Genomic DNA, 13,772 nt, shown 5'->3' on the forward strand with positions numbered 1-13,772 from the left:
AAAGGTGGATTGCAGTCTAAGGTTGTGTTTAGATTGCATTTTCCGTCATTTTTCATGAAAAAATTACTGAAGCGATTTGATATATGTGAGGGAAAAAGGTGATAGAAAAATGTGATCACGAAAAACGATAATATTTTCCGACGGAAACAAACAATCCAAACATGGCCTAAAATTTGTGTTGATAGGGAAGGGTGGAAAGGTATCCCCGTCACGAGACGGAGTTAGCTTGTGGCGCCGGAGATCTGATGCCATCTAAGTATTTAACGGGAACGTGACATGTGGAATTTTTGTTATCTGTCATGGGGTACAGCAGGATTTTAGCATTTACTACTAGTAGAAAAGAAAAGAAAAGATTACAACTGTCTTGTCTTCGTCTACCCTCGAAACTTTTTCCATCTCCTCGACATCAGATTAAGAATTTGATTCGGTTCCCTTTTGCATGAACACTTTACACCCGTCAAATACACAGCAGTAGTAGTCAGTAGTATTTTCCGATTTTTACTTCTCAACCGCTTCTACCCCCAACTCAACTCAGAGACGACCAGATGCACCGTCAACGTCATTACTACATTGCCATTTCCTCTCTCGAAAAATCTGTCGGGTACTAGTAGAATAGTTCAGTCGCTACGCTTTTTCGTTGACGCAAATTTGGTGTTTGTAAGCAAAATACATAAAATTGGACCATTTTTCTTTCTCTTTTTTTTTTAATGCCTCAGCTAGCCGTGCCAAGGGGTTACCCACGCATTAGCAATGAGTCAGTTAACCATTAGTACAAGGAAACGACAAAAGGACGGCTATGGCATAGACTGGTGCGGTGCAACTAGGATGAGTCAAGCTCCACTCGACCTTGATCAATATCAGAGTTCGAGTTGATTCGAGTCGAAATCAATCTCGAATTCGAGTTTAAAATATTAAACTCGTTAACTCGCGAGCTCGAGTATATATATATATATATATATTTTTTAATTATATTTTTTTTATTTTAAGTATATATATATTTTATATTTTTTAATTTTAATTTTAATAGTAAAATTATATATATTCTTAATATTTTATTATTTATTAAGAAAAAAATATTATTTTATTTATTTTTTAAAATATAAAATAATTATTTTTTATTTTTTTTGAACTCGAACTTGAAATTGTCAGCTCGTCAGCTCGAATTCGAGTTCAATGAAATTATGTCGAAACTCGGTTCGATTAGATTAAAATTCGATTCGGCTCATTTGCAACTCTAGGTGCAACCGTTTCTAATCAAAGAAGAGGATAAGATGATGGAACAAACATACAACCGTGACCACGAAACCAATTAATTACTCCCTCCCTTTTTTTATAACTGAAGTTTAAGGTTTTGCACACCAATTAAGAAAAAATTTTCATTGCTTAAATCTGTACACTACTTTTCTTTTATACCCTTATTAATTGTCCAATTCACCCATATTTTCTCTCACCAGAGTACTAAATGGTACTGTATTGAAAAAGAGAGATAAAAGGGTAAAATTGTGAAAAAATAATTAATACTATATGAGAATAATAAAACGACAGATAAAAGTACACTAGAGCAAATTTCTTAAACGTCAGTTATAAAAAAAGGAAGAGAGTATAGAGCATTTCATTTCGTGCCGTACATTAATCCTTCTAAAAGGCATCAACATACACAGGTTTAAAACATGGGATGAAACGAGATCCACAAGAGAAAGAAGCAAAATGCCCCAGTAGGGCCAACTACACCTACTTTGCGAATATTCAGCAAAAGACCCCAAAAGTGTAATTAAACAAAACACGATTTTTTTCCAAAAAAAAAATAATAACAATAATTTGCATGAGAAAAATGAATCAGTGATTGAGGTCCTGCATCCCCCAGGTCTTTCATTTGGCACTGGCAAGCTGGGTGCGGATTTGCTTGGCGGCGGCAACCATGTTTTGGAGGGCTGGCTTCACCTCAGCGTACTTGCGGGTCTTGAGACCACAATCAGGGTTGACCCACAAGATGTTCGTATCGAGCACTGCAAGCATCTTGTTAACTCTGTCAGCAATCTCTTCTGTCGATGGTATTCTTGGAGAGTGAATGTCATAGACGCCCGGACCAATTCCAGCACCGTACTTGACTCCCTCGCGGAAAACAGAAAGGAGCTTCTCATCAGATCGGGAGTTCTCAATGGTGATCACATCAGCATCCATGTCGATGATGGAGTGGATGATATCATTGAAGTTGGAGTAGCACATGTGAGTGTGAATCTGTCCAATGCAAAAGATAATCAATTAGTATAAATCTCAAGGACGCAAAGAGCAAATTTTATTTTTGAACCGTTCAATTTGAAGAAAAAGGGCTGAAGAAAGAACCTGAGTTGTGTCCTGGACACCGCAGTTAGTGATTCTGAACGAGTGAACAGCCCAGTCCAAATAGAACGCATGTTCAGCCTTCCTGAGAGGCAAACCTTCTCTCAAAGCAGCTTCATCAATTTGAATAACATTGATGCCTGCCTTCTCAAGATCTTCTACTTCGTCCTTAATGGCCAAAGCGATCTGATAGCATGTTTCAAATCTGGGAACAGAAAAAACAGCGCGTAAGCAGCATAGTCTACAACCTAACAAAGCTTGATACACTTCATATATAAATAATTCTTCCACCACAAGTAAGGGAAAGAAGAGGGGAAAGCTTCTATTTTGTTACCTTGGTTGGTCATTACGAACAAAAGACCAGTTGAGGATGGTAACAGGGCCAGTAAGCATTCCCTTCATTGGGCGCTTGGTCATGCTCTGAGCTGTTGAGGACCAGAAAACAGTCATTGGGTTGGGGCGGCTCACATCACCATAAATGATAGGGGGCTTCACACAGCGAGATCCATAAGATTGCACCCAGCCATTTGCTGTAAAGGCAAAACCAGACAGCTGCTCGCCAAAGTACTCAACCATATCATTCCTCTACGAAATGCAACCTCCAGTGTCAGTAAAGGTGACAAATCACTCTTAATATGTCAAATATCCGCCGACAAAGCTGGCAATTTAGCCCTTAGCAGCAGAAACTGACCAAATTGTAAGAGTATGAACTTGCTTACCTCTGGCTCACCATGAACCAGGACATCAATATCAAGTTCTTCCTGGAGCTTCACCACTTTGTTGATTTCCTCCTTAATTGCCTTGACATAATCATCCTCAGATATCCTAGAGCAAAAGGATGTTAGAACAAAGGAACAGATAACAGATCATACAAGATTACAAGATTAAGTAAAAGTCACTCACTTCTTGGCCTTGTATTCACGACGTACTCTCCTAAGTTCCAATGTCTGAGGGAAAGACCCAATGGTGGTGGTGGGAAGAATAGGAAGATTAAGCTTCTTTTGCTGAGCATCAAGTCTGGAACTAACATTTGTGGCACGGCGGTGGTCAGAGCCCCTCAGAGCAGCAGCCTACAAACCAAAAAATTTTACTAGCAAGTCCACAGAAAACCTCTGTAATGAATGAAACAGATTCTCAAGGAAAAGACATGGCTGCATCACTTACAGCCTTTTGAACAGCTTCATTTGTAACCCTTGGAGAGGACTTTCTAGAAGCCTGAGCTGCAGCATTAGCAGAGAAAAATGCCTACACCAAAACATGAGAGCCCGGTGGAATCCAATTAATAAAATTTCCAAGAGAGAATAAATGCACCATTGCAGAAAATACCCCATGTAAAGAATGGGAACTCTGGAGCAAAACCTACCTCATCCTTGGCACCACTTAATGCCTTGGCCAAGGCATCAACCTCTACAACTTTCTGAGCAGCAAAAGCAAGCCAGGACTTGATTTCTTTGTCCAGTTTAGGCTCATTAACTAGATCAACGGCAGTGTGGAGAAGTGAGGAGGATGTGGAGACAACAAGCTTGTCTGCATGAGGGTATCACAAGGAATCAGGACCTGTACAACCAGAATTCATGACAAGTACAAAATTAACCTTTGGCCTGTTTTACCTTTTCCAACAATGCCCTCAAGAGCCTGCAAGGTGGTTAAAGATGCAGCAAGATCATTAGCCCAGATGTTCCTTCCATCAACCACTCCAGCAAACAAGTATTTACCAGCAGGGAATCCGCCCTTGATCAAGTCAAGAGTTTTAGCTCCACGAACAAGATCAAAGCCAATGGCTGAAACTCCACTCAAAGAAGTGACAGCTTTAAATGCCCCTTCAGGAACATCAGCAAAGTAGGTCTCAATCAGAACATTAAGGCCAGAAAATGATGACTCCAACTCGGAGTAGGCCTTGGTGAATGCTTGCAATTGGTGAGATTCAAGATCCATCACAAGGATTGGCTCATCAAACTGAATCCATGAAGCACCAGCTGCCTTTAGATCAGCAATTACTTCCCTGCAAAAGGGTTCAATTTATTAACACCAAGCTGGAGACACCGAATTAAAGGTAGAAAAGGTGGCATTTCTTACTTGTAGATTGGAAGGATTTTGTCAAGGAGGCTAAGTTTATTGAAAGTCTTCTCAACACCCTTAGCAGGTTTGGATAGACTCAAGAAAGTGAAGGGCCCAACAAGGACTGGAACAGTATCTACACCAAGCTGCATGGTGAAAGTTCCACCAATAATTAGTTTCTACTTTGTAATGAAGCAATTTAAATAATCAAGTACATTATGAACTAATGGCTTCAATCCCCTACTTGGAAAGCATAATGATTGATTTGATCAAATAGGAAGAATGACAAGATAATTGACTCTCATGGCAAATGGTTGCTAAGAAGTCCAAACAATAGCAAGTAAATTGAACCGGAAAAGTAATAAGGTTCCACAGTAACATACCGCCTTAGCCTCCTTGTATTCATTTACTGCCTTGTGGGAAGCATAAGAAAACTTCACATCAGGTCCCAACTCAGGAACAATGAAGTGGCTGGATTGGGGGGGAATAAGATTTACTTTAATTAGAGAATATAGACATTATATTATGAAAGGGCTCAAAGAATAAACTTGTCACTTACTAGTTGGTGTCAAACCACTTGGTCATTTCCATAGCAGGTACAGAGGCATTTCCTCTGGCCATGGAAAAGTAAGTGTCGAAACCAATCTCCCCACCACTCCAGTTGTATCTAGGTGGAACAGCGCCAAGCAATGCAATAGTATCAAGAACCTGATCATAGTAGGAGAAGGTGTTGCTTGGGATGTACTTGATCCCAGCATCAGCCATCTGTTTCCAGATGGATGCCCTGAGATCAGCAGCCACCTTTTCCAACTCTTCAGCACTGCTCTTCTTATCCCAGAAGGATTCCAGAGCAAATTTAAGTTCTCTCTTGGGACCCATTCGGGGATATCCAACAATGTGAGATGCCATTATTCTGGATCAACATAGAAACAAGACAAATTTCATTCCCCAATCAAACAAAATCACTTGTCATTCTCAATTACATCCTCATTTCACAGTAGCACTCGTTAACACAGTATGCATATGATCCAGTAGAAGAACCAAATAAGTGCAAACAACGAAATGGCAATGACCAAAATACTAATCCTTATACAGAGATTAGGGACTAGCTAGAACAAGCATTTCTTCTTTCATGTTTGTCCCACTGTTATCTAAAAGAAGAAAATGAAGGACTAGAACCCAATTCTAACACAAAAAAGCAAGATCCTAGGCCACACCCCTTACCGGATGAAGCATTTCTTTATTACTATAATCATCCAGTTTCAAATGTGCTTCCAAAACAATAAATAACTAAAGAAGTCATTCAAGAAACAAGTATCTAGCATTGAAAAGGACATGGACAAATTTGTTTTCAAGTTGTAAAACTAGATTAGCAATCGCCTAATGCTGCTAGTTGTGATCCAACACCAAGAGAAGTACCGAGCTAATTAATATAAGCTGAGAAAGCATACGATAACCAATCCAAAAGATTTGTTTAATCAGATCTACCAACTTTTTTCCAGATCTATGACGATACGAGGCCGAGTGCATATACATCACATGCAGTCGAACAGAAATGCTGGCTGGTTTTACAGTATTCACCGCCACCATTAGCAACTTCATATCAGATCTATTAACCAGAAACGACCCGAATCCAGATCCCCACGACCCACTTCCCCAAACCACTAGATCTACAAGAATTCAATACTAAATTCACGCCCCCCTATTAAAAAAAAAAAAAGTTTACAACTTACCCGCCACCCTTCCGCCGCCCTAAAATAACAATCCCACACTAACACAAAATCCATTTTTAAGTCGCCATGTCATCACTTAACACGGTAAAAATTTAACGAGTTACCATTTGAGCAAAACAAACATGAATGCGTTAAAACTGGGGATTTACACATTTACCAGTATGGATCGAAGAGAAACGAGTAGATCAAATTAAGTTTGGAAGGAATAACTAAAAATCTAAGAACACAAGAACTGTGTAACAAAATGAAAATGGGATAGAAAAGTGTAGACAAAATTTAGCAATACAAATACACAAGAAACAATGGGTGGTACGAAGAAGAACAAGACGAAGCGAATGAGAGAGCGAACCTTTCGGACGAGCTAAGACCGGGGATGGTAGTTCAAGACTTATTCTCTCTTTTTTTTGAGAGATTGGTTTGTTGATACAGAGCAACGGAGAGAAGATAGAAGGGGCTGACGCGAGTTTTGAGCTGGGAGTTGAGTGTCGTATATATAGAGGGAGATGTGTGGGAGTGGGTGGGTAGATCCGGGGTGTAGGAAGTTTAACGAGTTACAATTTTTATTTTTTAGTGTTTATTTCAGTAAATTTCTTTTTTCCTTTTCCGATGTTTTTCGTTTCCTGGTTTTCGTAAATAGTTGGTGATGGTCTGCCGCGCGGGATTGGAGCGCGTGGCTTTGATGACGGTTACCTACTACGGCCGGTCAATGTGGAGGGACCATGGATATTGTAGTGGTTGCGTCTAGGCATTTTTGCGAACCAAAAAAGAATTTTTGAGAATTACATTGGATGCGCTTCTGTTTTAGGGATGTTTTATAAAAACACTCTAAAATATCCATCCACAAGTTTTAGAAAGATAACAAAAAAATATATATATGTTAAACAAAGCACTGATGGCAGAGGTGGATAGAAATTGCAGGTGGCGAAAGTTGTGAATGGAAGGAAGGGAAAAAAAGAAGAAGAAGAAGAAGAGGAGGTGGCAGGTAGGGGTGATAGTAGCAATAGTTGAAGTGGGAATGGTGGAAAGGCCAGAAGGGTGGTGGTGGAGGAGGTTAAGAAAGTGTGTGTGTTTTTTGGTTTGAGAAATTAGGGTTTGGGTAAAAATAGATTTGTGAAAAAATGGTGGATTATGTGAGAATTTGGTTCAATATTAAGTCAGTTGTCAGATTTATCTTTTAAATATTGACCACGTAAAGTGTTCGTGATTTATTTCAGTAAAAATTTTATTGAAAATGATACTAAGGATAAAATAATCGTTTATTATTTGTTAGGAACTAAAAACCATTCATTTTGATTTTGAGAGGTTGCAATATATCATGAGCAACAAAATATTACTACTGTTTTTTAGCAGGCGACAACATGAAGTATTATGTTTTGTTGCTAATTACAATAAAAACACACACACACACACACAAATTATTGTTTCTATTTTTCCAAGTGATCCTGATCAATGTCCTCAACTCCTAAAATAAAGTGCAAGCTCGTTAGTTTTTAATGTTCTAAAAAAAAATTCACATTGTGTCCAATAAAATGTAACAGTAAAAGAAGAATTGAATTGTCTTTTTCTTTTAATTTTTAGTTCGCTTCTTGCATATTAATCAATACTGTGAAAACTAGTATAGTATTATTTTATAACATGAAATATCAGCAATGCCTATTCTATCTGCGAATCATTTTTTGTTTTCCAAAATATATTATTATAGTTTACCTCATATAATTTATTTCAGTCGAGTTGAGTGAAAAACAAGTTACTAAAATTTAGTAGGAATGGCTTCTAAATCTTGAAGTCATTAGTCATTTGATGTACGTAAGAACAAAATTTTAGAGATTTTTTCTAACACGAGTTCAATTGATATTTGTTGATGATACCCAATTTATCATTGAACTAGTTGTTGCATTTATTGTCCTTATCATTTTAAACACCTTCTAGTGAGAAAATACATACATTGAAATTTGAATGCGACGCAGGTGGTATAGCACATTAGAAGTAGTTACCTGTGTGGATCAAATTGTTGTTTTATAGCTATTTAAGGCCATCTACAAGTTCCAACTATTGCCTTACTCGTACAGACCACCGATCCATGAGTTGTTGTTATATGGATTTGTTTGAATGTGAAATTTTTTTAAATATTATTTTGCTTATATTACAAATATGTTTTTGAATTACCTTTGTGGTTTTTTAATTATTTTTTTTATTTTACGCATATCACATCAGAAAATATACTGCAGTGATTATTGTAAAAGATTTGTCATTCCTAAATCCGAACAAATGGAGGAAAAGGCGACATCGGACAAAACCACAATTTGTTAGATTATTGCGGTTCTATTTATATTAAAACTCTCAAGGATTTAATCAAATTGGGGCCACATGGTTAATCTATGAAAAAATCAAACACCTTTTTATATTATGTTTCTTGTTTCATTCTTTGCTTGTATGCTAATTCAATGCTGTATCTACTGGACATCTGGTTTTCCATTTAGATTTGATACGTAGAAGGTAGAGGCATATGACGATTTGATGCTCATGGGAATTTGTAGCAAGAAAATAACATGCAAAATGAAAAAATTATGTTGCCAATTTGGTTAACAAAAATCAGGAAGCAAATTAATTCTAAGATATTAGAGTTTAATTTTATAAAATTTTTTCACCTTAATCTAGTAAGAATTAAAAGATAATCGATCAAAACCTTATGTTAGTGTAAAGGAAAATCTTGGAAAAAAATAAATTGAGATTTTTTTTAATAAATTGAGATTTACAGATGAAGAGAAAGCAAAACGGTCATTAAGTTATGATCAGATGAATGAGATTTCTAATTCATAAGCGATAATGAATTACACATAAAAAAAATTATTGTGTTCAACACAATATAGAAATCTATATTTAAACACAACGAATCCTAATTCAAAGTGATTTTCGCAGAACATTCTTCATCGTGCTAACTCAATTAGGTATCAATGAAAAATCACCTTGTGTTTTGTTTTCCCTTCTTTGCTGCATTGGCGTTAATAAATTTTTGCTTCTTCAAGAGAAATGTACGATCTGCCGAAGACATAAAAAGTGTTTGTACGGGGACGAAATCCTATGCCAGGGCCCATGGGACGTGGTGATACGCGCTTGCTATACGTCTAAGTTCAATACGTATCAGATTAAACTAAAACATTGGTAATTTTGGCAATTTTTTTTTTGTGGTAGTTGGGGGGGTGAAGATGGTGTGGAAATTGTGCTGGAGAAATAAAGTAAAAAGAGTTGGTGGATATGGCTGGTAAAGGCAGGGCAGTGTGGTAGGCCAGGTTGGGCCACTATTTCCTACTTATCGAAGCGGAAGCTTACTTGTCAGCGCATTAAATACTTTTCCGAAAGTACCCTTTGATTGATTATCACCAAATGACTGCAGCCAATCACACTACAAACAGGCCGTTAGGTGAGCCGGTGAACTGGGGCCAACTCAGTTATTAATATTTTTTTAAAACTTTTTTTTTTCCAATACAGAAGGCGAGATTTAAGGGGTCAAGAGGCAAAAGAAAATTTTAAATTTAAAACCTCTAGTAGGCTGTAAATCGAAATATATGATTCGGATTTTCATAAGTTCACGTTCAACTCATTTAATTTATAATATTTTCGAATTTTAGGCCGTGAGTTTCGGATTAATAAATGTGATGATCATATTAAATTCACAAAATATTGAAGTTTTAAACTTTATTCGGATTTAGTCCAGATTCACTTACTACTCCTCAATTTTCTTAATATAATTACTATAACTATCGAGTTGTAAAGTTAATTTAACATTCACAGGACAACAACATTAAAACTAAATATAAACAAATAATAGGTCTTAAAAGTATATGAATCAAGAATTTTTCAATAATAGTTATATCTAATTCGTTCAAAATACATAAAAAATAGTAATAAAACATGCGGTTATAAACCAGTATATCTTCAAATGTTGGAATTTCTTCATAATTTTGTGACTTGAATCCAAACATGTTTGATGATTTATGTTTCCAGATAAAAAAGAAATCAACCATTATTATGCCAACACAAAAATTTATTCAACCAATAAGAAAAGTTAAAGTTTCAGTTATGCATTACCAATATTGGCTCTCAAGAAAACTAGTAGAAGAGTCTCCAAATGTATTTTTATGTTTTATAATTTGTATATATATAATTATATATAATATCAAAATATAAATATTATATATATATCATTATATATACAGGTAATTTAAGAGTCGGGTTTATATTGGATTTGAGTTTAATGAGACTCAAACTCGGCTCATATTTAGTTTGGACCTAATTTTTAGGCTCAAACTCATATCGACTCATTAAAAGGTCGGATTCACCGGACCTTTTTTCGGGTTGAACGAGCCGAGCTCTAGTTAGCTCAACCCCATTGATAGTCCTAACATCTAGTAATCTTTATTGGAATCTCAGTTTTAGTCACAAAATTAAGACCTTATCTTTTCTTTTTTAACCCCTCAACTCCTTCCCAATTCCCTCCCACCCGAAGGGCTTTGATTCCCTTCCTCTGCCCGCCAGCCTAAGAGGTGTTGGTTATGAAGACCTTATCAATATTCATGTGTTATTTTTTTTATTTGATTATCTCTTGTAATGGCTAGACTGACCATAACATGATACAATATTAAGTTTGTCCATTATGGGGCAGTGGTTGTTGAAATGTGTATTAGGTGTTAATTTTTGAAAAATAATTTGTTAAGTGCAGTAGGATAATACACGCAAGTATCTGTATTTAAATGACAAAATTATATACAAATTAAGTATATTAATCAATCCCTGTCAAGCATCAATTAGGAAAATCCATTTTTAAATCGTAATCACTTGCTAGACCCAAATAGAGGTGGGGGCACTACTTGCGTGATTAGATGCCTCAAAAAAATGGGCTTAGGAAAGTTCACTTTGATACGCAATCACTTGCCAGACCCAAATAGAGGTGAGGCAGCACTTACGCGATTAGATACCTCGAGAATTGGCTTTCGATTCAAACTGGTCATGGGGCGTCGAAAACTTGTTTACTTGACCCCTTACTAGAAGAGTTTTTCTTGTTAATCTATATCTATATCTATATGTATTGCAGAAGGGGTTTTTAGCAGAGACTCTCTCAATGATTTCCAAACTTCTCATTCTTTTTTTCTAGATTTTTGTATTTATTTTAATGCATAAAAAGTAGTGGGTTAAAACCAACATTATCACCAATCAAATTTAAAATTTAAAACATTTTCACTATCTACTTCATAAACCGTTTATAGTTTGTTATCTAGTCATGGGGCGTCGAAAACTTATTTACTTGACCCCTTACTAGAAGAGTTTTTCTTGTTAATTATCCTGTATATCTAGGCCTGTCAACGGGTCGGGTCTAGACCCGGATCCGGACCGGATCCGTGAAATTATTGCGGGTATGGGTAGGGATTTAATTCCGTTTCCCGGATCCGGATCCGGATCCGTTTTGTCAAACAAAAAACGGGTCGGATACGGAATATAGTATTCCGACCCGTATTAGACCCGGATCCGGATATAAATGAATTAATAATTTAAAAAATATATATTTATCAATATAATTTGATTAGGGTGATGTATTTTAATAAAATTAATTTGATTTCTTTTCTTATTTGGTTTTTTCTTTGCATTAGTTAGAAATTAGTTTACAAATATATTTTTTTCTCATTTTTATTAGAAATTATAAATTTTGGTAAATTTGTTCGGGTAGACCCGGATCCGGATCCAGAACATAGAATAAAAGACCCGTCGGGTAAACGGGTCGGATCCGGATCCGGTATAGTAATTCGGGTCCGGGTCCGGAATAATGAATTTCGGCCCGGACCCGGCCCGTTGACAGCCCTATGTATATCTGATGAATATTGTAAACCTCAACGTACGAGCTGTTCATCGGGGTTGTTGCGATGCACAAAATATTCAGAATTTAGATGGAATCATGAATAAAAAAAAATAAAAGGTTAGGTTGTGCATATAACATGGGACATGGGATTTTGAAATGGACATGCTCTGTCCCCATTTATCAGTTGACTTCATGGAGTGATAACAGGCCGACAATACGTTCATTAAGAGAGAGGGAGATACAAGTAGGTCAGTTACTCTCCTCATAAAAAAAATCATATGTTTGAATCTTGCTATCAACGTGAGAATTGGATTGAAAGATTGTATTGATACGTAATTTGTAAGAATTCATATCAGTGACCTATAATTTTAGAGATATATTCTGACTGAAGTTGAAGTCATGGTTTTGAAGGCATATTCTAACTTATAATGATAATCAGAATCGAATTCATTGAAACTTTTTTTTAGAAAAGAAGGGGGGAGGGAGGAGAGGAACCAAAAAAAGAAGAGAGAGAAAAAAAAGGCACACCCGGTAGCTAGTTTGGATTGCTGCTATTTATAAAAATATATTATAATAATTTGATTTATAGTATATGAAGTGAAAAATTAATTAAAAATATATTAACAAAAAAAACTTAATAAATTTTGTGCGAAGAACTACCATCCAAACAAGGCCGTACAAGACCTTATCATAAGCATCTTTAATGGGATATATTACTTAATTCCCCGACAGCCCGAATGAGACCACTTTACAGAATGGGCATCATTATTTTTATTTAGTAGGGCAAGCAGGCAGGCTTATTTTTGAAGAAAATAAGGCACTTTTCTTGTCTCCACGAATTAACCTCGGCCAACATGATGGTTTACACTCTACATTAATTGATTATGGAAGACCAAAAGCATTCTAATGGTCATCATCATGCACTCAACCATACTCACTACTATTTTCTTCGAAATAAAAGTTCTTTCTTTCTCTCTTTTTTTTTTTTTTAAAAAAAAATGAATTATTGCGCTCATTTTTCTAAAATTTGAAATGATACTCCAATCGTAGCTTGCATTTGCAAATGACAAAAATCCCTACCTCAGTATCTCCAAGATAATTTAGGAAACATTTAAGAATTTTATGCCAATAAAACAGAGTAGTTTATTGTTCAGCAAGAAAAATAAGAAAGATTACCCTAGAATGTAGTAGTATATTAGTACTAACTAATTCGCCCCACGGGTAGTTTGGAGTTTGGACGGTGTGCTCCCCCTCTTTAGGGTATGACCACTTACCTAGCAATCAGGGTTCGAGTCCCGTTGTTTACGTCTTCGGTGTGGAGTGGGACCTCCTCTCCCGGAGCGCAGGGGGATTAGTCGGGCCCCGTAAGGATTGACCGGTACACCCCCTGTGTCGACAAAAAAAAAAGAAAAAGTACTAACTAATTCTCTAAAAACGTGCTACTAATCTTAATCGTGCTGAAGTTTTTGTCAAGATAACTGATATCATTAGAGATTATTAAAGTCCAAATTGCCCGATTAAGATTAGTTTCATTTTCGTCAGGGGTCATTAGGATGTTTGTGGATGAGTCATGGATCATGAGCAAAAGAAAAAGCAACAAGTTACGAATAGAAAAATAGAGCAATGGGCACAAGTCTGAAAATCCAATACCCTATGTTCCTACTTTCAAAAAAGGCAAACTCAAAATCAAAGTCAAAATGATCACCACTCACAACTATAAAGAATTTATGCTCAAGAACCGTAGCACGGCATCATTTATATTTTAGGTGGTAACCCTGTAAACCAGATAA

General features: G+C 36.4%; 1 protein-coding gene across 2 annotated transcripts; it reads right to left on the minus strand.

Annotated features, from left to right (window-relative positions):
• Positions 1-1,581: 1,581 nt before the first annotated feature.
• On the minus strand, positions 1,582-6,620 carry LOC140009406 (5-methyltetrahydropteroyltriglutamate--homocysteine methyltransferase). 2 transcript variants are annotated; one of them, XM_072054759.1, is made up of 12 exons: positions 6,481-6,620; positions 4,958-5,311; positions 4,782-4,869; positions 4,417-4,544; positions 3,951-4,342; positions 3,704-3,867; positions 3,505-3,585; positions 3,244-3,410; positions 3,060-3,165; positions 2,675-2,925; positions 2,344-2,545; positions 1,582-2,238 (listed from the first exon to the last, which is right to left on the minus strand). In XM_072054759.1, exons 2-12 carry the CDS (start codon positions 5,305-5,307, stop codon positions 1,870-1,872), a joined length of 2,298 nt encoding a protein of 765 aa, XP_071910860.1. In that variant the 5' UTR covers positions 5,308-5,311; positions 6,481-6,620; the 3' UTR covers positions 1,582-1,869. The 2 variants fall into 2 exon arrangements, with proteins under 2 accessions (XP_071910860.1, XP_071910859.1); XM_072054758.1 differs by lacking the exon at positions 6,481-6,620 and adding an exon at positions 5,891-6,150.
• Positions 6,621-13,772: the final 7,152 nt, after the last annotated feature.

This window comes from Coffea arabica, chromosome 6e, assembly GCF_036785885.1.
Source record: "Coffea arabica cultivar ET-39 chromosome 6e, Coffea Arabica ET-39 HiFi, whole genome shotgun sequence".
Classification (NCBI taxonomy): Eukaryota; Viridiplantae; Streptophyta; class Magnoliopsida; order Gentianales; family Rubiaceae; genus Coffea; species Coffea arabica.

Bases quoted from the DNA above. Each gene is read 5' to 3' on its own strand.
- LOC140009406 (XM_072054758.1), bottom strand. From the start codon at position 6,000: ATGAAGTTGCTAATGGTGGCGGTGAATACTGTAAAACCAGCCAGCATT. The intron at 3,868-3,950 runs GTAAAACAGGCC...ACCCTCATGCAG, and splicing joins TGAGGGCATTGTTGGAAAAG to ACAAGCTTGTTGTCTCCACA. The intron at 2,546-2,674 runs GTAACAAAATAG...TTCTGTTCCCAG, and splicing joins GTTCGTAATGACCAACCAAG to ATTTGAAACATGCTATCAGA.